The following is a 26,725-nucleotide window of genomic DNA, read 5'->3' on the forward strand; positions in this document are numbered from 1 at the left end:
TTCTTATATATGTTGCCTCATTGTTATAGAGAGACTCCATTCTATGTCATGTGGATGACGTTAGAAGCGACGACGTGAGCGGGCTGTATATGTTCTAATTGGCTGTGGTTGAAGTAACGCAACAATGTGTTAAGTGTTAATGCACATTTACCGTACGATCGTATCAGTGAATTGTATACAGTACCTAAGTTTCGTAACGAAACAAGCAACATAAAAAGGAAATGCGTGACTATTCACTCGTGTCACTAGCGATGTGTATGGCAAGAATTACGTGTGCTCCAAGATTGCCCGTGCAGTACCGGTAATAATAATTGAAACAAAAATCTGAATTGCTTAAAATGTGCGTTTACGTTACAGCTTAAAGATAAATTGCATCTGTTTAGTTTGTGTTATTACAGCTGTTATGTAGTATTTGTACCGGCCTACATTAAAAAAAACAATTCCATACAGGTACGTTAGTTTATGATGACTATCAGTGCAAATAGCCAAAGGTTATGTAATATTCATGTTCAGATTGATTTCGAAACATGTTACACCTATTGAATTGATTTCTCGTAGCTAAATCATTAAAGAGAGAAAAGTCAACGCAAACGACTCTCACTTTAACGTGACATTTTAAATATTTTACTAATGTTCATAATAGTGCTAAAGTACCGGTAGACTTTTTGGTGAGAATTTATTGCATTCTGGTACAAACACCACAAACAGGGACTACAAGCATTTCTGATTTTCTAAGGTAAGAAATAGAATATAACGTAATGAAGTAGTAATTATTAATACGAGACGTGTCCATGTACGTATATTGATTTTGCTTTAATAGTACAGTAAAATCTGTTGATTTCTATTCTTTGATCTAGGGCAATGTATCTTAATGTAATGAGGGTAATTTATCTATTTCATTAATTTGTGTCGCAATTTGTCGACTGATTCTTAACAAAGAATGCATTCGCCCTTTCGACATCTGGGTTCGCAGCGAACCTTAGTGTAGTCAGCCGGTGTGGGTTTGGGAGTGCGCCTAGCTTGGGGTTAGCGCAATAGACCGTAACAGATCGCAGTGCTGGGGCCCAGTGTTGCCATACCTTCTGATTAAGCAGGAGATTTCCTGTTTTTCCATTGAATTTACTGCTCTACTTTTTTTTTTTTTTTTTTTTTTTTTTTTTTTTTTTTTTTTTTTTTTTTTTTTTTTTGTCAAAAGTCCGAATTTCTCCTTCGTTTTTGGTATGCTGCAATCACCTGGTTCTATGCCCGGATTTTCAATTTATTACATATTATATTATGTGACCATGCCTTACTTTCGAATCTTATACACAAGTCAAACAATGTTTTCATTCGTCTCCCCAACGAGCTAGAAGTAAGAATATTCTTCTAGCTAGCTGTGTCTCCCTGCTCATAACGCGTCGCCGCAATGATGCTTAAAGAGCAAGAACACGTGAAACAGTGAGAGAGTAAAGTGTAGGTAATGGTATTTTTGTGTTACATATCGTGCACAGTGATCTTTTAAAATGAGTGGAAGTGTCCCAGCTAGAAAGAAAAGTAAATACTCCTTCCCAGAATTATAAATCACAGTGGGAAAATTATGAACAGTTTAAAGAGTAGTTATGCAAAAACAGGAAAAGGGATCATTTTTCATCTGTTATAATCGCAGCTAATGCAGTACTGTCTTTAATATTATCTTTAAAATAAATCTCGTTCTATCGAAAATCATTTGTCAATATACGAAAAACTCCTGATTAATACATTTTAATGAGAAACATTGTCAATGAGACATTACTGTGTAAAATCAAAATTGCATGACTTATTTACGTACGCTGAGTAAATATGACAGTATTTATATTTAGCAAAATTGTTCCATTTCATTGGTTAGGGATGTGCTATATAGTAATACAATAGTATCATCTTTCTTACAGTATATATTGTTTTGTAATTAATATTATAATACGAAGAGAAAATTCATGTTTAATTAATCTACTGTAATCTCCTGTTTATTTTCGATGGTTCTCTCCTGATTTTCGTGAGTAGGTCGTTGCAACACTGTGCCCCCCTCCCGTAAATTCAATTCACTGCATACCTAACCTTGTAGTCTCTGTGGGCAAATTCCTATCTTTAGTTATCAGATTAGCAGCATTTCAAAGTGATCATAAAAAGCGGCGTGCATTGTAGAAATGTTTATTTGCATTATTATTTCTAATTTTGGTTGCGAATATTCCAAGTTCAAACAGCCTCCAAGTTAAGCGAGTTATCCATTGCACTTGTACTGTACTTTTGGTAGAAGTAGGAATCTGTTTTTAATGACATTATTGTGAGTAAATCAAAGAAAAGTCTAAGTATTTTACCATTCATGTCTCTTTTGAATAGTAAAATATTATAAGAAATTATTGCATATCCATCATCATCATCATCATCATCATCATCATCATCATCATCATCACCACCACCATCACCATCATCATCATCATCATCATCATCATTATCATCATCATCACGGCATGGGCCGGTCAGCCCGTTCCGCTCCTCACAGGAATTGTAATAACTTCTGTGGTTCTAGTCTTGCTCTGACCACCTGAGACTCGCTTTCCTACGTTTCTTCGTCCTGTCGGTTTATAGTTTATCATTATTTTTGGGATCCGATCATCTTCCATTCTTTCCAGAGTTCGCGACCAGTTCTTTCCAATTTGTTCTACTTTTTCATGTAAATTAAATTATTTGTAGATCATCCTCTGACTGAGGTTCTGGCTGATATGTAAACTATCTATTATCAGGCAGTAGGCTACATCTCACGTGACGATATGTGTCAGAGGAAGAACAATTGTTTGTAGTCTGATTAGTGTAAAATGTAGCTAATCGCCGATGTGTACAATGGAGGGAGGAAGAAACTGGCCACCCTACCCTATTATCTCTTACTTAGTTGCTTCATAAGTGGTGCCTTGGGTTGATATTATTTGTGAGGTTCAAGCCTGTCTTCGGACAGTTGACTAAACAACAATACTAATTGTAGATTGTTTCTGATGTCTTGACTTCTTTTCTCTGCTCTCGTAGGAAGATTCCGAGCCACCGATCTCAGAAAACGAATTTTTGCAGATTTAAACTTACGTTTATTGGCCTTTGTTTAGGTTCAAGTTTCTGCTCCATGTGTAAGTATAGGGACCGCCACCGTCTTATAGAACTTTGAGTCTTTTTTTTAATAGTCTTTGCGAATTATTATTCCACACATTTGTTGGAATCTGTTCAGTTTATCTTTCCATATCGATATTTTTTAGATATGTCATTAACTCATTATGCATTTCAAATAGTTAAAACTATCTTAACTTGTTCGGATCCTATTACAGTACTATTTTCTACCTTTTATGTCGAGTCCCAATAAAGACCATCGTTTCAGTTTTCTGAACAGCTATTTTATGTAGGCCTACCGATAAATTTATGAAAAATTAATTATACATACCAGTACCTACTTGCTTAGTTGCGTACTAGGTGGCGTTTGAGGCTTACCACTTGTCCCTCTGCCCCCTGTCGACAAATAAGTGTAACTAAATTTATTGTAGGTATGAAAACCTCCGCTAGGGGCACCCATGTTCCGACGACGACTACGGCGTACCAACTGGAATAGTAAATATGTCAAATAATGCCTCCGCTCTTTCTACATATGTTACTTACTTCCCTCTTTCTTCCATTCTTTCCTTCATTCCTTATTCAGTTTCTTCTTTCTTTACTTTCTTCTCTCCTTTCTTTCCTTCTCTTTTCAATCTTTTCGCGCTCATTTCTTGCTTTTACTATATCATTAGACAATAATGTGATTATTAACAAAAACTACATCGACATTTTAGTGAAAATAATCGTTTTGAGCATCATGACCAAAAAGCGCTTTTAGTTATGCAGTCTCCTAGTGTTTCTGTCCATCTGTATGCACCCATATGTTAATCCATTGGGCGTAATTTGTTCATATTCAGTATCTAGGCCTACTGGTTAAATTATTGGAGAATTAGGTACATGAAATATAATACTTTTGTTAAAAATAAATAAATATTTCTTCTTATATTAAAGTTTTTAGGCTTTCACGGCGAATGTTATCACAAAATAGGCTTTCAGATATTCCATTGTATCCTGGAACGAGTTTTCCAACGTTTTGGAACTACATACAGATAATTCATTTGCAAAAGAAAAATGGCTTCTGTGTTGAAAGAAATGTCATACAGATTATCTGCCAGTCCGTGGCGTGACAACCCGTGAAGAGCCAAGGCCGACCAGCCGGCTGTTAGCCTCCATAGAGGTGAACGATCATCTCACCAGTACGGGGGTAGCTTGTGGTCAGCACAATGATCCCCCCAGCCGTTAGTCTATAGTTGGTTTTCGAAACTGTATTTCTCTACCTAAAATTTATCACGATGTTGAATGCTCATCGCTCCCATACACTGACATAAATTTCATGAGAAAATCTTCCCGTATGAGGACTCGAACCAGCGCGAATTCCATAACGTGAGTCTTAGGTCATTTAGATTATAGTGGTAGGCATGTTTCATGTGAAATTATGAAAGATTTGACAGGCCTACTAAACTAATTTTCGAAGACCAAAACTTTTTCATTCTAATACACGATTCAACAACTCTGGGAAATTTCAGTAGTGTACGGTATATGAACAAACTCCCTTCAATTATTTGTACTTTCATCTTTTAGGATTACATCACTGAGTAAATATGGACAAAATATCTGCTAGTTTTCTCCTCAATAATAACACAAAAAGAGAAACCCGTGCTACTCCCAGGCTTTTCACGTGTTACAGATGACATATGAAATGAGGGGAGATGAAGAGTGGTGGTGGAATTATAGAGATAAATGGGAATACCCCGTGAAAAGCCCTCTGTGACGTCTTCTTTGTCCAGCACAAATTATTTCATCACAGCGTGTATTTTCGATCATGGGAATGTTCGGAGTACGGTCACAGTCTAGTATATACAGTCACGAAGCTTGAGTTTTGAGGGTGCTAGGAATAATAGACTGTGCCGGTACTATTTCGCATTGTCTGTAATGGGGCGATAGTAGCGATCCTTGTGGTTAGCAACTATCTATGGATGCATATTTACTACGTATTGAACTTCGTGACTGTATATACTAGACTGTGGTACGGTAGCTGTCACAGTCGTCTAAAACAGGGATGGGAAATAGAAGTGAGAGGCAGTAAGCTTGGTTTACTCACCCCACATCTCTACATCCACTACTACAAGTACTGCTATTAACACTATTACATTATAGTATCATACTGCTATGCATAACTTATCAGATTTATACAAAGAAATGTAGGATGTCAATTTATTTGTATGCAGATAAGAAGACGTTCAAGTTCCTAGTTCAAAAGTTCATTTGTAGTTTTTCAGCTTTCTGAGCGATGAGAATAGAGTAGATCTAGGCCAGTATTGCTTAAACTTTTTTTTTTCACCTCAGAATTCCTAACCTATAATGCAACGGTGGAGCTCGTGTAATTCATTTTCTTTCTTTTGATATTATTATTATTATTATTATTATTATTATTATTATTATTATTATTATTATTATTATTGGGAATATTGTGCGAAATGGCAATATAAAAATTGGAAATATATCTTTCGAAGAGGTGGAGAAGTTCAAATATCTTGGAGCAACAGTAACAAATATAAATGATACTCGGGAGGAAATTAAACACAGAATAAATATGGGAAATGCCTGTTATTATTCGGTTGAGAAGCTTTTATCATCCAGTCTGCTGTCAAAAAATCTGAAAGTTAGAATTTATAAAACAATTATATTACCGGTTGTTCTTTATAGTTGTGAAACTTGGACTCTCACGTTGAGCGAGGAACATAGGTTAAGGGTGTTTGAGAATAAGGCTCTCAGGAAAATATTTGGGGGCTAAGACGGATGAAGTTACAGGAGAATGGAGAAAGTTACACAACACAGAACTGCACGCATTGTATTCTTCACCTGACATAATTAGGAACATTAAATCCAGACGTTTGAGATGGGCAGGACATGTAGCACGTATGGGCGAATCCAGAAATGCATATAGAGTGTTAGTTCGGAGGCCGGAGGGAAAAAGACCTTTAGGGAGGCCGAGACGTAGATGGGAAGATAATATTAAAATGGATTTGAGAGAGGTGGGATATGATAATAGAGAATGGATTAATCTTGCTCAGGATAGGGACCAATGGCGGGCTTATGTGAGGGCAGCAATGAACCTCCGGGTTCCTTAAAAGCCAGTAAGTAAGTATTATTATTATTATTATTATTATTATTATTATTATTATTGTTATTAGTATTATTATTATTATTATTATTATTATTATTATTATTATTAATATTATTCAATCTTAGCTTAAAAACAGGAATTTACCCGTCACTTTGGAAGGAAGCATCCATTATTCCAGTTTTCAAAAATGGTAATAAAAATAGTGTTACTAATTATAGACCCATTTCTATCCTAAACAATTTTTCTAAAATTTTTGAAAAAATTATTCACAAACACATTTCATTTTATGTCAAAAATAAGATCAATTCGGCCCAACATGGATTTACAAGAGGGAAATCTACAACTACTAATTTAGTTTCCTATCTTAATCTCATAATGCCTATAGTTGAAAATCAAGGTCAAATTGACTCAATTTATTTTGATTTTAGCAAAGCATTTGATGTTGTTCCTCACAAAATTTTATTAAATAAATTAAGTAATTTTGGTCTCTCCACTAACTACGTTAATTGGTTTGAAAATTATTTAACAGATAGACAGTCTTGTGTTCGACTAGGTAATTCTCTCTCGGTTCCATTTAATAGTTTATGCGGTGTTCCTCAAGGGTCTACATTGGGACCTCTCTTATTTTTATTATTTATAAATGATATAAGAAAAAGAATAAGTTCTAGCTGCCTTTTATTTTCGGATGATCTCAAAATCTTTCGCAAAATTAATAGTTTGGTTGATTGTCAAATTCTTCAAAATGACATTAATTCAATTTCACAATGGTCTGTTGAAAATGGAATGAAAATTAATCAATCCAAAACTTCTGTTATTTCCTTTTCACGGAAAACTATCTCCCTAAAATTTAACTATTCTCTCAGTAATGTCGTAATTACTAGGACAGATTGTATTAGAGATCTTGGTGTCCTACTTGATTCAAAATTATATTTCCATGATCATGTGCAATATATTTATACCCATTCGTTAAGAATGCTTGGTCCAATTAGGTCTATAACTTATTCTTTTTCCACTCCTATGTGTTTATTAATTTTATACTATACGTTGGTTAGATCCAAGCTTGAATATGCATCTGTTGTATGGAACTCCATTACTTCCACTGACTCGGCTAAATTAGAGAATATTCAAAGAAAATTTATTTCCTTGTGTTCTTATAGATTTTTACCAAATTCCGATTATAACTATGAGATTAAATGCAATTATTTCAATTGCGGTTGTTTGTTCACCAGACGTCAGGATCTTGATTATTTATTTTTTTGCAAAGTCATTAAGGGTGATATTGGTTGTGAATCTTTCATAAGCAATATCAGTCTTCGTATTCCTGCTAATGGTTTAAGATTTCATAAATTGTTTTATAATAAGAATCCTAAATCTCTCTCTCCGGTCTGCAGATGCATTAAATATGCTAATTTGCATGGATTCAACTTGGATCCATTTAATGTGTAGTATATCTTTGAGTTTTTAACTCACTGATCTTATTTTAATAATTATTTGTCCATTTTATTTCTTGCATTTGGTCAATTGATTAATGTAGACTATTCCATTATTTCAATTATCTCATTGTACAAATTTTATAATTTTATAATTATTATTTGATAATTGATTATGTAGACCATTATATTGTTTGTATTTCATCTCATTGCCATTTTCTATCATTCATTCTCATCATCATTTGTTGTTTTGTTCTGTTTTGTATCGTGCAAAACTGTAATTGGCCTTGTGCTGTTGTTTTTGCACGTTAATATTCTAAATAAATAAATAAAAATAAAAAATTATTGCCCGGCCAAGAGATCGACTGAGAGACCGTAACAAACCACCTTGTCTAATACGTGTTTTAGATTGTTTTTATTATTATTATTATTATTATTATTATTATTACTACTACTATTATTATTATTATTATTATTATTATTATTATTATTATTATTATTATTATTATTATTATTCACATAAGCATTCGATTTAAACATTAATAGTCTCACGATCTTGCAGAACGTAAGTTACAAGTTGAAGAGCAGAGGTAAACAGAAGCAATCTGACTTCTATGGTTTACAATACATAATTATGTTTATGTTAAAGATGAACAACAGAAGTCTAAGATACAATCTTTCAAAGTTTTACCATGTATTAATGCTTTTCACTTTTATTAAATATGTCATAAAAATAATTGTTTAATAATAAAAAAAAAAGACAGACAAAATTTGTTTGGTTTTGTACCTAAAAGCTGAATCTGATCAAAAAAGTTGGATTCCCATCTGAAATCTGGAGTAAATGTATTCCACTCTACACTAGCCCTATATTACAAAAAAGAATTGACATCAAAAGTATCGTAACACTTAGCAGAAATGAAGCCATTTACAGATTTGGACATTGTTAAGGAGTGCCTTCTAGCTGTGTGTGACACTTTATTTTCTATATGTCGGAAATGCAAAACAAATTACTGGTGAAATAAAGCAACAAATCAACCTGCTCCTATTGGTAGACTATGGTTTTTCAGAAGATTATCAGAGTCCGCCCTTTAACTTCAAAATAATAGTAATATGTACGAGTGAGTTTTGTTACTTTATATTGAAATAATAATAATAATAATAATAATAATAATAATAATAATAATAATAATAATAATTATTATTATTATTATTATTATTATTATTATTATTATTATTATTTATTTATTTACTTATATTTATTTATTTACTTATATTTAATGTGCTGTACAACAGCCAGAGGCCAATTACAGTTCAGCACAAACAATATAACAAAAACATTAGCAATGATTTACAATAAAAGTACAAAGAAATAATTAAATTAATGGCAATTAATTAAAATGATAATTACAAATGAAATAATGGAATTATAAATGAAGAATGGAATCATATAAAGTAATATTACAAAGATATACAAGATTATAATACAACGACAATAATGACAATGAATGGACGGGATAAAATGGATGACTAAACTACATAGCATAATGAGATAAAAGTAATTGTATTTGAAAAGGAAAGGATGGAATCAAGTAAATTAATAATTAACAAAATGATATAAAAGTTAGCGAGAATAATATTAAAATACATATTTAAACAAAAGATATAAATGAAAACTGATATGAAACTTCAAAATATATACTACACATTAAATGGATCCAAGCTTGATCCATGCAAATTAGCATATTTTATACATCTGCAAACCGGAGAGAGAGATTTAGAATTTCTATTGTAAAACATTTTATGATATCTTAAACCCTTGGCAGGAATACGAAGACTGATATTGCTTAGGAAAGATTCACAATCAATATCACCCTTAAGAAATTTACAAAAAAATAAGTAATCAAGATCTTGACGTCTGGCAAATAAACTACAGCAATTAAAATATTTGCAGTTAATCTCATATTTATAATCATCAGAATTAGGTAAAAATCTATAAGAACAAAGGGAAATAAATTTTCTTTGAATATTCTCAAGCTTAGCCGAGTCAATGGAAGTAATAGAGTTAAGTGGAAGTAATAATAATGATAATAATAATAATAATAATAATAATAATAATAATAATAATAATAATAATAATAATAATAAATTCGCGAATTGTTTTATTAGGCTACTCATAGTTTTAATACTGTGAAATGCATTGTGGCTCTCGGGAAATTACTATTTCTCACTTTCGTCTCGCCTCTGATTTCTGGTGAGTACCACAGAGTTAGAGGCTTGTCCCTGGTAAATGATTCCGCATCGTCATTGCATCATTAGAAAGTGAATCTTAAAGTGTATTGCGGACAGTCAGGATTACGTTGCACTATACGAGTATATTATGCTGTATTTCCTCCGAACTCTGAACCCACTTCTTTGGCTGGCTTGTTGGCTTCCGTACACTTAGGCACGTTTAGCCCATTGTGCGCCCTCTACATGCGATGTGTGGCCTGAGTCGCATTCATGAACTCGACGCTGACAGGTGGGCCATCCTGCCTCAGCCCCTGATAGAGTCAGGTTCCGTCCGCATACGAGTAGCCTGATAAGCCCCGGGGGTCCGGAGCCATAGACCCTTCCTATATCAGCATCGGAAACCCGTACCACCCCCAGACTTCAACCCAGCCTATTTTTACTATTGTAGATGACAGGTGGACCATCCTGCCTCAGCCTCTGATAGAGTCAGGTTCCGTCCGCATACGAGGGGCCTGATAAGCCCCGGTGGTCCGGAGCCACAAACCCTTCCTATATCAGCATCGGAAACTCGTACCATCTCCAGACTTCACCCCAGGCTATTTTTACTATTGTAGATGATAGGTGGGCCATCCTGCCTCACCCCTGATAGAGTCAGGTTCCGTCCGCATACGAGAGGGCTGATAAGCCCCGGGGATCCGGAGCCACAAACCCTTCCTATATCAGCATCGGAAACCCGTACCACCTCCAGACTTCACCCCAGACAATTTTTACTATTGTAGATGACAGGTGGGCCATCCTGCCTCAGCCCCTGATATAGCCAAGTTCCGTCCGCATACGAGTAGCCTGATAAGCCCCGGGGGTCCGGAGCCACAAACCCTTCCTACATCAGCATCGGAAACCCATACCTCCTCCAGACTTCACTCCCAGACTATTTTACTATTGTAGATGACAGGTGGGCTATCCTGCCTCAGCCTCTGATATAGCCAGGTTCCGTCCGCATATGAGTATTCTGATAAGCCCCGGGGGTCCACAAACCCTTCCTATATCAGCATTAGAAACCCTTCCATCTCCAGACTTCACCCCAGACTATTTTGACTATTGTAGATGACAGGTGGGCCATCCTGCCTCAGACCTTGATATAGCCAGGTTCCGTCCGCATACGAGTAGCCTGATAAGCCCCTGGGGTCCGGAGCCACAAACCCTTCCTATATCAGCATCGAAAACCCGTACCACCTCCAGACTTCAGCCCTGAGTATTTTTACTCAGGTGATAGATGAAATGGAGAGGCGGAGACTGTTCGTGGAATTATAGAGGGAAACGGGAGTACCCCGAGATAACCTCTCCACAACCACAAATTGCATCATGACTGGCCGGTGATCGAACCAGGGCCGCCTGGATAGGAGACCAGGGCGTTCGTTAGTACTTAAGCCACAGACGTGGCTAAGCCACTTCTTTACTCACAATCAGCACAACAAACATAAGTTATGTAGACGATATTGTCTTCACAACACAGAAGTCAAATGGCGAAAATATTTATTCGCTCAATTTTGTAATTTTGGCCTGCCTTTTGAGGGCTGGACCCGAGACGGATCCTTGCTCTTAGGTCTACATTAGCCCACTGTGCGCCCTGTATATCCTCCTGAGTCCTGAGACATTCGTTCTTTTATTTTTAAAGTTCAATATAATTCTACACTTTAAGAAAAGGCACTGGAATGAGGGAAAATGCTGAAAAATTCTGCAGATTACAATTAGGGCACAAATGCAGGTATATTTTACTATACTTTTACTATCTTATATCATAATCATATTGTATAGTATGCTATACTCTCGGGACTCAGGAGGATATGCGATGACTATACAAGTCCGACGGGTGCCTGAGTGACATTCGTGAATACGACACAACACGATTATACACATAATAGTGCAATAACGTATTTTCGGTATGAACAACAGTCTTTTGAGAGACATGTAATTTCAGTGGGATACATACATTCGCATACTATACTGCGTTCCATTATGTCTGACAGACAAAGTAAACATTTTCGGCAAAGGAAGGGAGAAAGATCATTGTTACTCAACCAATGGCAGAGGTTACATCAAGTTGGGCGATCTGAAACGTTCTATCTCCGCCCATCTTCAAGATAAGTCAGGAATGTGACCTCTGCTATTGGTTGAGTAGCAGTTATCTTTCTCCCTGCCTCTATCGGCAGTGTTTGTCAGACATTATGGAACTCAGTATACATTAGCAACATGGCTAAAGTATCAGTGAATTGCTTTTCGATATGCGTACAATGCTTTGTTTTCCTCTCTATTGCACATCGTTCGGTCAGTATTCTCGCAATTTGTATTTACCGATACTTTTCTTTGTATGACAGGATTTTAACACTCATAAGTGTTCCCTGTCTATACGTTCCTATCCTTTCTGTAAAACTTAGTCAACCTGTGAATTCTGTGGATTGTGAAGTAAGTTTGTAGTGCAAAATAGCAAAGCGAAAATCTGTCTATAAGTGAAAAATTACATTAGTGTTGCTCCTAGTGGTGCATCAAGTGAAGTTATCCGTAATTCCTTCAACCGGATATAAAATGTTATCATTCATAATCACTAAGCTGCGGATTTTTAGAAATTAAAACAGTTGAAATAGCCAGGCAAAATAGGCATTCAAAATTCTAAAATAGACATTTAAAAAGGCACTAACAATTTCTAATGCTTAATGGCTAACACGACCATAGCGTAGCATTATACACTATGTAGTTTCTATAGTAATGCCATTATAGCAGTGAATAACTAAGTATCCCTCCAAATGCTGTAATGGGAAATGGTGCCTGTTGTCTGTAAGAATGTTCTTAAATTGGGTGAAACTTCTCTCCACTTCACATGAAGTGATGGGGCAATACTTCAAGGATCCAATCTCAGCTGGGGACCAAACCAGTGGGAACGCGGTAATATCAAAGTCATTTCCAATCAGCAATAACACTTGCTCCCAACCAGGATTTCTTTCCACAATTTTCAAATACTTATTTCTCATTGTTTCTCCCACACTGCTTGGTATTTCTTTAGGAATAGTTTCTACTTTCTTCATAACTTGCACAACACTGTGGAGTGGAATACTCCTCGTTTCCAGTTTCGTTATGTAAGCAGGCAGCTTTCCAAAGTTTGCTTTGATGAAAGCAAGATCAGATGTTAGCTTTGAGTTTTCCAGGATAATATTTGCTGCTGAATAAAAACGAAACAAATTATAGATTAAAAAAATATCGATAGAATAGTCAATAAATTAAAATATAATACGGATATTTAGGCAACTTTTAGGCATTTATAAGCAAATAGGCATTTACCAGTGAAATAGGCAATTAAAGGCACTACAGAATTCGCTTATAATACTCACAAAGCCTTAAAATGGATATATGATCTAAAAGCGTGCGTCTTCAGGTTAAGGATTAAAATAGGCATACAGGCATAAATCCGCACCTTAATAATCAAGGTACAACTGCTAAAAATCAAAGATTTTTCTTTTCCGTATGAAATGAGCTCTTAGGCCTACTTACATTTTGCACTGTATCTAATGCACATATACAGGGACATCATTTTATTTTTACTTCAATTTTTATTGTACCTGAGTGTTTGAATGTACTTCACTCCCACCCCTTCTACTAATGAAGTTCAACCGTCCTCCATACAGATCCATAGTAGCCTTACGGTCACAGTAAACAGTACGTTCCAAAAATATGTTCACGTTTTCCAGTCACGAAAGAGCTTTCAATATTGAATCATTTTCGCACAGGTACTGTCGTCCATTTGCCTACGTCGCATCCCGGTTTCCCCCACCAGCTTTTATTCGCCAGCTAGTGGCTGGGCTGTCTTAGCTCTTTTCTGAGAACATTAATTTCTGTTAGGAATTGGACGTCTACGTAATATTATACAACTGTTTAAAATGACTTAAATAAAAGGGCCTCGTTAAGTAATTAATTGTCATGTGATTTCCTCCCTTTCTACGACCCTACGACATAACCACTTGGACGGACAGTAGATAGTATGTCTGAGTAATTTTATCTTTTCGTATTGGGCAGAAGTGAAGATTGAATTTACAGTACGTAAGATACTCTTTTATAGAGTAGGTACATAATTATTTCAACATGAGTTACTAGTACGAAGAACGAAACTGGTAATTGGGATTAGGTACAATAATCTATAGTGCAATAATATGCACATTAGAACTGAAGCCTGTATAGAAATGAACGGCCACCATTTTAAAAAATGTGTTTAAATATCCATATTATGATTATTTTTCAATTTAACTTCATTCTCTATATTGTACGCTAATATGCTGTAGACAGTATAATATACACTGCATAATGAATACGTCCACATGGACAGCTCAGTTAGTGAGTAAAAACACTCATTGTTAATACTGTACTATATTTTGATTAAACAAAAACCTAATGAAAATAATCAAACTCAAAAGCGCAATATTTCCTAGTTTACGTAAATGGATTAACTACTTTTCTTCCCTCCTATACCCAGTAAAGTGATTTGTTCGTATATTACGCCAGTATCATCGAACTCCAGTCGAGGAAGTGGGTAGCAAACGGCGTTGATCCAGAGGTATAGGCAAGTTAATATTAAAAATGTTAGTAAAAATAAAATGATGTCCCTGTATAATATTTTTCTTGTGAAGTGGTATCTACAGTAAATTGTTTTTCTCATTTCATAAAAGTTTCTCGTCTATAGCGCTGTCCCGCTTATAACGCTTTAAGGCCGCAGTCCCTTGAGCGTATTAACGGGGTTATACTGTCTGTTTGAGTTGAAGATCATGGTAAAACTTAATTTATATATCATCCGGGTTTTAAGCTTACATTTCTGTGTTAGTTCTTAATTAAGATTGAAGTACGATAAGTTTCTACCCCATTACATTCTGCTTAATTTCTTTCTTTGTAATTGTCAAGATATTATTATGGACCTACCTTTCTTTCATTATTCTTTACCTTTTTTTACTTCATCGTGTTTCACCTTTTCGATTGATACCGACTTACAATCCATTATGGTACAGAGGAGAGTAGGTATATCACTGGACCAACACAAGCGCACATTTCGAGCCTGTCTGGTCGTTTGGGAATAACGGCACAGGGATATTTCATTGGTCAACTTTGTCTAGACAAATAACCATTGTCAAAGGGGGCTTCATTTTTAAGCAAAGAATTGTGAATACTTAAATTTTAGTTCAGTATGTGAAGGTCTATTGAGAAGCAACATGTATGTCCATCGGACGCAAGAGGAATAAATTTCTATCGTCTTTATCATAAAGCGTGACAAACATGTAAATGTTACCCTACTGAATAGTCTTGAATGCGCAATGCTTATCCGCTGAACAGTATTGACAACTTAGCTTTTTTGATGTTTAGTTTAGCGGCAAAAAAATTCCATCCTTCTTAGCGGGGAATCTAACTTATTTCCTTCGCTTAGCAGGCGGGAAGCTTCTCAGGTTTAATCCAATTTTAGATAAATTTATTTAATATCCATACTAACAATAAATCTGTAGCCAAAATTTTTCTGATAATTTTCCAAAAATAATTGGTGTTAACATGTATAATTAATCATCCTGAAACCGAAAATCGCTTTTTTGAAATTTTTGTTTGTATGTCTGTCTATCTGTCTGTCTGAATGTTTGTTACCTTTTCACGCGATAATGGCTGAACCGATTTATATGAAAATTGGAATATAAATTAAGTTCGTTGTAACTTAGATTTTTAGGCTATATGGCTATACTTTATTTAAAAGGGGGGTTATAAGGGGCTTGAATTAAATAAATCGAAATATCTCCCTTATTATTAATATTCATGAAAAATATTACATAACAAAAGTTTATTTTAAAATAATTTCCGATAAGTTTTATTCTATACAAAATTTTGATAGGACCGATATTTAATGAGATAAATGGGTTTTAAAATTACAATAACGCCATCTAAGGCGCAATACTGAAATAAAAACAAATGACTTCGTCTATAAGGGGCCTTGGATAACAACAATCGAAAGCTATTAAACATAGCCTAAGAGAATGTTTCTGTGTTTTTATGAAGTAATATCGGAAGCTAATTAATTGTTTAATTATCATTTCACCATTGGAAAGTGTAGTTTCTCTAGATGGACATAATTCTACAATGTTATTACAGTAACTTCTGAAACATATAGCAAGTAATATAAAGTATACATATTAAAACTAAATGATATGTCAATCTTCATTAAACTATGGTTACATGTAATAACAATTAAGAAAAATGTTGAAGGAATTGTCATTGCACCAAATGATTGCACTCTGGACCAAAATGACCGCATTTTAATTATTTAAATACAATTTAAATTAAGTAACATATTAAACGATTTATCCTTCTATCAAACACGAATATTCCCTGGATCAAACGTCCTATTTTAATTATGTAATTATTTTATATATATTTCTAACAGGTGCAGCGGAGCGCACGGGTACGACTAGTTGTATAAATATTAATTTACAATTTTTCGCGGTAAAGCACGTAATAATATGTCGTATTGCAGAGACGAGTTTAAACATGTTTCATCATGGATCTGCTTATCATCTTTCCCTCCCAACTCTTCCCCTTTTTTTGCTGAGGTGACGTGACTCACGTCATCCATATATGAAAACTTCGAAAACCTAAAACAAATTTAAAGATTACATATTGCCAATAGATTGTAAGTCGGCGAATTAAAAAAATTAGCGAAAACCTACTTGTAGAAAAACAACATGGATTCAGAATAGGACGCTCTTGCAGTGACTGTGTATTTGTATCAGATCAATTGATACAAGAAAGAAGAGAATTCAATCTTCCAACGTTTTTAATTTTTATCGATTTAGAAAAGGCGTTTGATAGAGTATTACGGAACAAGCTGTGGATCATAATGACAAATAAATGATTTCCAAATCATATAATTAAAGTTATACAAAGTTTATATGTAAATACATGGAGACTGGAAAAAATGGAAACGAAATAGCCTATATGTAAATCAGGGAGTGATACAAGGTTGCCCTTTATCCCCAACACTTCTTAACATTTATATTGACGCAGTCATTCGTGAATGGCAAAGTACACCTTTTAAGAGTTATATTATTAATAATCGCATTTTAAATACTATTTTGTTTGCTGATGATCTGGTCATTTTTAATAATTCGGAAGACGGTTTGCAGTTAGCAACAAATGAACTTACAAATATAATAAAGGAATATAATTTAAAGATATCATCAGCCAAAACCAAAACTATAGCCTTCATAGGTAAATACCATTTAAGAGCTAAAATAGTCATAGAAGGCAAAATAATCGAACAAATTAACTCCTTCAATTACCTAGGATGCAATGTATCATACTGCCAGAAAAACGATATAACTTATAAAGTGGGTAAGTTCCAAGGAATGTGTGGCACTATAAGAAGGATCTTAGGACGTAGAACTTTGAAGTCCACACAACTTAAATTTTATAAAGTTATGTCAGTCCCTATGCTCACATACGGCAGCGAGAACTGGACTTTGAATAAACCAAACACAAGGAAGACAGAGGCTGCAGAGATGAGATTTTTGAGATCGATTGCGGGGTTTACTCTCTTAGATTATAAAAGATCGGAAGACATACGTGCTGAACTGAAGACTTTTAACCTCAATGATAAATTATTACAATGTAAAGAAGACTGGAAAGAACATATTGAACGTATGCATGAAGACAGGTTCCCAAAATTACTTTTGAACTATACCCCAGTTGGACGACGGAGTATAGATAGACCTTACAATAGATGGGAAAATCAGTTTTCTGAGAAGAAACGGACCAAAAGGCCCAAACCTTAATGATAATGATGATGATGATGATGATGATGATGATGATATTGGCAATAGATGTGATACGTAAAGTAGGGACCCTGGCTACATACAAGAAGGGATCAAGTAACGACTCCCGAGTACTTCACATACATCTAATAGCAGAAATATTGCCGCCACTGCAAGTACTTCTTCATTGCTACTGAACATTGAGGATTCAAACAATGACGCTGATGATCCTAAGGAATTATCTATTTAAATAAGACAATCATAGTTTCAATTATTCAATATTAAAACATGTGATATGTAATCACAGTATCTTACTTACTTACTTACTTACAAATGGCTTTTAAGGAACCCGAAGGTTCATTGCCGCCCTCACATAAGCCCGCCATCGGTCCCTACCCTGTGCAAGATTAATCCAGTCTCTATCATCATATCCCACCTTCCTCAAATCCATTTTAATATTATCTTCCCATCTACGTCTCGGCCTCCCTAAAGGTCTTTTTCCTTCCGGTCTCCCAACTAACACTCTATATGCATTTCTGGATTCGCCCATACGTGCTACATGCCCTGCCCATCTCAAACGTCTGGATTTAATGTTCCTAATTATGTCAGGTGAAGAATACAATGCGTGCAGTTCTGCGTTGTGTAACTTTCTCCATTCTCCTGTAACTTCATCTCGCTTAGCCCCAAATAATTTCCTAAGCACTCTCAAAATCACAGTATCTATAAATGAAATTTTGAATTATTTGATTTTAAATTATTTTATGAAAATCTAGATTTTGTCGCATGAAAGTAGCTTATATTTAAGTTCCGTCTAGCAGGATTCAGTGATAGTTAGTTGGCAACACTGCCGCTAAACTTACAGTAAAACATCGGCGTGGTTGAGGAAAAAGCAAGGTGGATCCATACTTTCAAGTTGCGTTGGGGCATAGGTTCTAATCTCGGATTGTATCTAGTTGGGCTTTGACCTAGAACTACCGCTTTTTCCTCACTAAGTGTTGGGAAGTAACTTGGGAATTGACCGTTACCTAAAAATGCAATCCCTCTCGCTTTGTTCTCTTGTATTCGCTTTGTTATTCTCGTCTTCCCCTTTTTGTCCTTACGTTCCCTTGTTCTCCTTACCTTCCCCTTGTTATTGTTGTCTTATCTTTATTTTCCTTGTGTTCGTCTTGTTTTTCCTGTCTTCTCTTTTTTGCCATTGTCTTCCCTTGTTCTGCTTGTATTCTCCTTGTCTTTCTTCTCTTCCACTTCCCCTTGTTCTCCTTGTCCTCCTAGTTTCATTTTATTCTCCTTGTATTCTCCGGTTGTATTCTTCTATTTTCCTTATATTTGCATATTCTCCTTGTTATTTCTTTGATTTCCTTATCGTCCTTGCTGTCCCCTTGTTCTCCTTGTCTTTCATTAGTTCTCTCTGTATTCTCGTTGTTCTTTCATTCCTCTTGTTTTCCTTGTTTTTCCCTTGCCTTGTTCCCCTTGTATCCCCTATTCTTTCTATCGTCCCCTTATTCTCCTTCTTTGTTTCGTTAGTTAACTGTTTGAAGACAGGTCTGAACCTCACAAGTAAAACCCACAAGGCACCACTTATGAGAAAACTTGGCCAGGAGATAATGGGGTAAGGTGGCAGTTTCTTTCCCCCTCCATTGCATACATCGCCGACTAGCTATATATTACATTAATCAAACTTCAGATGTATACAAACAATTGAAGTAGTAGTAGTAGTAGTAGTAGTAGTAGTAGTAGTAGTAGTAGTAGTAGTAGTAGTAGTAGGTTTATTTTGCCTGGCAGAGTTAAGGCCATGAGGCCTTCTCTTCCACTCAACCAGGTTTCAATAATATACATGAAATATAAAATTAGATTACAAAACAACACAAAAGAAAATACCTTAGAAATTACAGAAAATATAGTAGAAAATTACAATAGTCAAGATCGGTTACATAATATATAAAATAAAGTAGAAAATTACACATAATCAAAATCAGTTACGTAACATAAGGGGAATATACACACTCACACACACACACACACATACACACACACAAACACACAATTTATAAGACCTTAAATGCTCGAGATAAATTCGACGATTAATTCACTTGAGATATATTATACAGTTAATATACTGATAGGAGAATACATGTGGGTTACAAGACATAAAATGTTGATTAGCAAAGTCGTACTAAATGGCATACAAATACAAATGATTAAGTAATATATCAAGATACAGTAATAAAAAAAAAGAAAAAAAAGAAGAAGAGAGAGGGGGAAAAAAATAACAACTTGATAATTTATGACTATTTAGAAACTTCCCCAAGAGTCTAGTTCTGATCATTAAAAACATTTCTAAGTAGAGTGTACTTAAAAGATTTTAGACTCGCCCCCGAACAACGCTGTATAGCACATTTCTTAAGAATTTGAGTTTTTAATGAAACATCGATGTGTAGCACACCCTACACATGGAAAACACACTGGAATGTCGAATATCCATCCCCAAGTGGCAGTAATAGTCAGACATTTTAACCACTTCAGTGGAACAATGATGTATAGCAAACAAGATGGCGGACGCAGGCAGTATGCATGTTTTACCAAGCGATCTAAAACGTTTCAATATGTAGAGAAAACGCACAATTAACATGTCTGACTGGAATGATATCAAAGGGAAGAAGCTACGGGGCCCTGGAAAGCCATACAAAAGCCAGAAAGACAAAGAGGTGCCTGGAAAAACCCTCCCAAATAAGTTGAGTGGAACAACGCTGTATAGGCTTAGTGTTATTCCTACTGCAGTACACAAAATTACCGGTCGCCTGATTGCTATTTATGATATTCATGTTCCTATAAATTTATGTGCTATTTTTAAGTTCGTTTCAAATATTATGACTGAAACTTAAAAAACCGACATGACTTATGACTTATGATTCAAATTCAAATTCAAATTCAAATTTATTTACAATTTACATTTGAAATGAATACATGTGAATAGATACCCGGAATGAGCATATGCTCGTGCTCGGGTACAGTCCAGTAGTCTACATAAAATTTTACAGGGATCAAATAATAATGCCGAAGATAGAAATAATAGTAACAATAATAATAATAATAATAATAATAATAATAATAATAATAATAATAATAATAATAATAATAAAATAATCGTGACAGAAATGATACAAAGATTGTAATAGAAAATAATTCATTAATAATAATAATAATAATAATGATGATAATAATAATAATAATAATAATAATAATAATAATAGTGATAAAAGAAAATATTTACAATAATAAAATAAATACTAAGACGGATAAAATAAAATATAAAACCACTAGCGAGAGTTAACACAACTTAAATAAGCATATAATAACGGGGGAAAAAAAATGACGAACTCGAAAATCAACAGAAAAGTTCGTTGTATCGCAGATGACAGCAACCGCCGTATTGACATTGTGTTGTGCATTAATGGTAGTAGGGGGGGGGGAGCCGAAAGTCTACGTAACTGCCATTCTCTTCGAATCTTCTCGTAAAATCATGGGAAGTTAATGCTGCAAAAACAAAATGTCTACGAGTCAAACTGTTCATTATTACCAGGATGAATACAAATAATACTGAAATATATTAATCTAGTTTCAGTTATAGATCTCCCCTTTTGTGCAAGAGATATCGTATCAAAAATATTTTATGAATGGTGGGGAAAATATAAATTTCAAGAACTCTCTAGTGACAAGAGATAGTGACAAGTACAATCAAGTGTATCTGTGGCGATGCTAAGAAATCATTTATTGGAGATATACACTGTTATTAATTAAGAAAATGATCTATTTATATTTATTACAATGTTTTATCTTATAGGTTACATGCATCAGATAAATACAATAAAAATTAGTACCATATAATGCTAGTAACAATAAAAAAATAAATAAATAAAAAATAAAATTGATCAAATATCATACAAACATTTTCACTTTATTTTTAAACTTAAGAATGTGTAAATTGCTTAGGTCTGGATTATTTTTCAATACTGAATTGTATAGTCTTGGTCCATAATTCCTACTGTGTCTTAATCCAGCTGTAGTGTGGCATTTAGGTTCTGCCAAAAGAGTTGGGACATTTCTTCTGATGTTATGTATATGTTTCTCAGTTATAAAATTCATTCGATTTTTGTGAAAATAAATTAGTACTGTATGTTTATGTTTATGAGACAACTTAATATTTGAAATGTTATTTTATAGGTTTTATTAGTTCTGTTAGCTTTATTCGTGAAATAGACCTAACAAATACAACTAGTAATTTTGAACTTCTCAAGATAAATCCGATCGTGGCTAAAGTAACTCGCGGACTAGTCGATAAATTCGAAGCATCGTGGCATTGCATATGACAGCAAATAAACATTCATGCCTTAGGCGTGAACAGAAGCCACTGACCATGGCCTCCACGAAAAAGACAAGGCTACGCTCCTTAACCGTTTTACATGCCGCGGAGAGTTCAGTTTCTTCCTAATGTTTTTTTTTTTTTCATCTGCTCTGTGTATTACCAGTTTATAATCTGGGTAGACTTGAACGCTCGAACGTGAAATCTAATAGCGAACAACTCGGTAACCAACAGAACAAGCTGATAATTAATTAGTTGTATTTAGGATTCAGGGTTGTTCTCTCGGAATTGTGAGGCAACAGGATTGGCTTACAGAACAGAGGTCGAAAAAGAGCAAGAATTTCGTTCGCTCCGTGACGTCAGAAAGTCCCCCCCGAATTCAATCGTGCTTAACGAGCCAACAGTCAGTCGCGAAACAGCTTTCTTCTAGTACCATTCACTGCGCACGGGAGGACCTCTGCGTATCGTGGGATGTCCACATTGAGATCTCATCGTCGGAACAGAACGTGCGTAGAATACTTCATTACCTGTCAGTTCTCAGTCTTATTATTATAGCAGAATGAGATGCCTACATCGGCTGAAAAAGTTATAAGGGGAGAGGATGGTGAAATTTTAATTTATTTCCTAACTGATGTGCAATTTTATTTCTATGTACAAATATCATTGTTGCTTAAAAATTTCATGCCAAATTAAAAAAATAACAGGATACAGTAATTCAATAAAATTAGTATATTTCAGCCATTTTAAAAGATAAATTAAAACTTTCTATGACATATTACTTCTAAAAGAACGTTCTTTAAAATGTCTGAAGCAACATTTTTGATATTGGTTTCCGAAAATTTTAAGATAAATAATTACGTTTTAAGAATGAATTTTAGAGATAATTTTGTAGAAATCTGGAGGCATTTTTTTTTAAATGCAATAACAAACTTCTATTTCAGTGAAAAGTTTCCTAATAGCCTAAAGAATTTATGTTCCAAATATCATGCACAAAGCATTAGTAGTCCCTAAGTTATTTAACCTTTTGTATGAAATAAAGCAAAAATATAATAAAATTACGGAAAATTACAATCAAAGTTTAGTGTTATTTAAAACCTCTGTGTACCAAATCTTTAAAACTGGCGTCATAGTAGTTTAATAGGCTATAAATGCGCATTAAATGTCATATAATGTATTTTAACATATTAGAGAGCATTTTAAAGAAAAGAAATCTTTGAAATAAAATTAAAGTTACGGCAAATTACAATCAAAGTTTGGTGTAATTTTAAAACTCTGCACACTAGAAATTTTAAAATGGAGTCACAGCAGCTGAGAACGTTATAAATGCGCATTTAATTTTTTTGTAATGTATTTTTCACATGTAAAAGAATATTTTAAAGGAATATATATATATATATATATATATATATATATATATATATATATAACTTATATATTTATTTACTGGGGTTTCCACTATATTTAAGCAACCTCTCCACTTAAAAAAAATAAATGGTGCAAATTAAATTATACATATCGTTTACTTCTTCTTTATTTTGTCGTTTTTAATAAAGACTAAAGAAAAGATTTATTGTGGCATTGCAAGAAACCGATTTCAAGAATCTTACATGAATACGTTTCTTCAGCATTAATTTGTAATACCGATAAAATAATTTTGCCATGCAGTCTGTCTGTCTGCGTACAGCGATTTGCCATAAACTACTGGACGTATTTTAATCACATTTAGTGTCTAGGAATCATTTCACCTGGAAATTATGCATATGAAATATAGTAATTATTACTGAAATGTTAAATACTGATAAAACGAAAAAGTCATGCCACCAGTTATCTGAGTTTTTAGGCTTTCGCGGTGAATGTGATCAGTTAAGGTTCGGATAAAGTAACTGTATCAGGAAGGCTGTGTAGGATAGGGCCTTGACTTTCTTCAGAATAGCTAAACCCCCTTCCACTAAATAAAACTCTAAATTATAACTTAAGAGGTTGGTGCATAAGTGACAAAACATAGGTAAGTGATAAAGTGAAAATAATATGCATAAGTGACAAAACTTAGGAAAGTGAAAAGGGTGATAGTGACAGAAAAGACGGTAAGGCAAGGGAATAATAGTGAAAAAGGATAAGATACAAGTAATAAGCAAAGAGTGATAATAAGTAAGTAGTGATACAAATATAATAACGAAAGTGGGAATGGAAATGTAATGAAACTGTAGAAACTACTTCGTCTGAAAATATATAGATTAGATTAATGGGAATAAGTGGTCAGTGAACGTCAGTGATTCATGTGAATAAATAAGTTGACAACTATGGAATAGTTCAACTAATGTAAACAATGTTGGGAACAATTAATAAGAGATTGAGAGAAGTGATTGTTTAGTTAAATGAGATTAATAAGAATAAGATAGATAACTGGGAAAGCGAAGGGAAATAGAAAAAGAAGGGAGGAAAACAGAGGTGAGTGACGTGATAGGAAAGTCATCAGGGTCATTTATATGTAATGGCCGGATATTTAAAAAAACGTAAGCAGAATATTATGTATCCAAGGGAATGATCGCACTGTATGCAGAAATGTGAAGCATCGTATCGTATCGTGTCGTGTCGTGTCGTGGAGTATCGTATCGTATCGAATCATATCATATCATATCATATCATATCATATCATATCATATCATATCATATCATATCATATCATATCATATCATATCATATCATATCATATATCATATATCATATCGTATCGTATCGTATCGTATCGTATCATATCATATCATATCATATCATATCATATCATATCATATCATATCATATCATATCATTTTTAGTTGGATATTTTACGACGCTTTATCAACTTAGATTATTTAGCGTCTGAATGAGATGAAGGTGATAATGCCGGTGAAATGAGTCCGAGGTCCAACACCGAAAGTTACCCAGCATTTGCTCATATTGGGTTGAGGGAAAACCCCGGAAAAAACCTCAACCAAGTAACTTGCCCTGACCAGGAATCGAACTGGGGTCACCTGGTTTCGCGGCTAGACGCGCTAACCGTTACTCCACAGGTGTGGACATTAGCATATCATATCATATCATATCATGTCATATCACAACTAAAACTCTACCTGCTTGGATGAGCTCTTCCCACCTCCTAGCTAAAACATCAGTGAATGGACAGTGGGGGACACGCGACATCTAGTTAATGTTTGTAAACAAAACGCACGGACTAAGATGCCTATCCTGATACAGCTACACTATCCGAACCATATTGATCAGATATATACTATTGTCTATTCTACCGTATTCTGGAAATTAACATTTCCAACGTTTTGGAACTACAAACAGGTTCCGTCACCAAGGCAGATAGGTAAGACCAGAGTGATCATCTACTCTGCTGGGCTCATTACACCAATCCAACAGAGTAGGCCAAACGTCATAAAGATCCAATAACAATAGCAGGTGATAAACTTATATAAATAATGCCCAAAAGGATGAAATAAAGAAGAATACTTCTGAAATAATAAATAGGTTGCAAATGTAAAATTCCAGAACGCGGTGGAATACTAAAAAGCCTAATTCTGAACATGCCACCAGTTGTTTGAAGTAGGCGTGTTTTCACGCCTTAGAAATACGATTTGATTTTCTTATTAGCTAAGCGATATCTGAACTAGGGTTGTAAAACTTGAGGTCCTCGTTCATATTAAAGCATATCTATAAAATCTGAGATAAAAAAAATACTATCCACGCAACAACAACAAAATTCGGAACGCGTGGATTTTTATTTTATTTCTTTTAAAATGCCTCCCAGGACACTGGTGCCATATAAATATCCAGCTGTCAGGGAAAGGGCTGATGGGCTTTTATTTTAAAAAGCAATATGACTAATGGAATGGAGTTTAACTGAGGGGGCACGGACGGCCCAGCACTGCGACCTGTTGAGATCTATTGCGCTAACCCTCGATATGGAATGAGTTGCGTGCCACACATCTCCTACGCGCACCGACCTAACCACATGACTCCCTTAACGACCGGTCCCTACAGCCGACAGAAATCTATATACCATTCCTGCTTCGCCAAATTCCCCCAAGACCCCCCTGTTGGTCCAAGGTGAAACTCCTCCCTCGAGTAGGTCTGCCTCGGGTGCCCGCTGCAGAAGCCTCCAACGTCGCCGGTCGAGAGAGTCAGTAGCTTCGGGAGGCCGCCTCCGCCTGTAGAGTGATCTGAAAAACCAGAAACGGGATGATGAGGAAAGGATAATGGGGGAGGAAAGGAAGTGGCGAAGATGAGTGGAGTTCCAATCGCTAGTTAAAGTTACCTGATATTCATCCATAGGAGGGAGGGAATCTCACCCAGGCAACTCGTCCTAACCGGGAATCGAACCCGGGATCGCTGGGTTTGGAGTTAGACTTGCTAACTTCTCAGCCACAACGGTGGACAATATGACTAATACAAAGTGGTCTCTTACTCGAAATTAACTCTAACATTGTTTTCATAATTGAAGAGATGAGACTGATATAGGCCTAAGCCACACAGAAAAAAAAATTACTGGAGAGCGCATTGAAGGTTTAGAGTCCAATGCTATTAAGTGCTGTATCATAATTTCTTCAGCATACAATAATTTACTGGTAGCTTCCTCAGCAGTACTATCCCATTCTCATCTCTTCAATTATTTAGATCATAATGT

General features: G+C 34.9%; 1 protein-coding gene across 3 annotated transcripts in view; it reads left to right on the forward strand.

The window, feature by feature from the left end:
• Positions 1 to 236: 236 nt before the first annotated feature.
• LOC138704708 (fatty-acid amide hydrolase 2-B-like) overlaps positions 237 to 26,725 on the forward strand; it is an 88,140-nt gene continuing 61,651 nt past the window's right edge. Inside the window, exons 1-2 of one of the 3 annotated variants that reach the window (XM_069832850.1) lie at positions 237 to 301; positions 399 to 450. In XM_069832850.1, the coding sequence (XP_069688951.1) occupies positions 252 to 301; positions 399 to 450 (102 nt within the window). In that variant the 5' untranslated portion in view covers positions 237 to 251. Of the gene's footprint in view, positions 302 to 398; positions 451 to 550; positions 737 to 22,410; positions 22,563 to 26,725 lie in introns of those variants that run through there. The other 2 variants (XM_069832854.1, XM_069832853.1) reach the window with 2 other exon arrangements.

The sequence above is a fragment of the Periplaneta americana genome, chromosome 8 (genome assembly GCF_040183065.1).
Source record: "Periplaneta americana isolate PAMFEO1 chromosome 8, P.americana_PAMFEO1_priV1, whole genome shotgun sequence".
Classification (NCBI taxonomy): Eukaryota; Metazoa; Arthropoda; class Insecta; order Blattodea; family Blattidae; genus Periplaneta; species Periplaneta americana.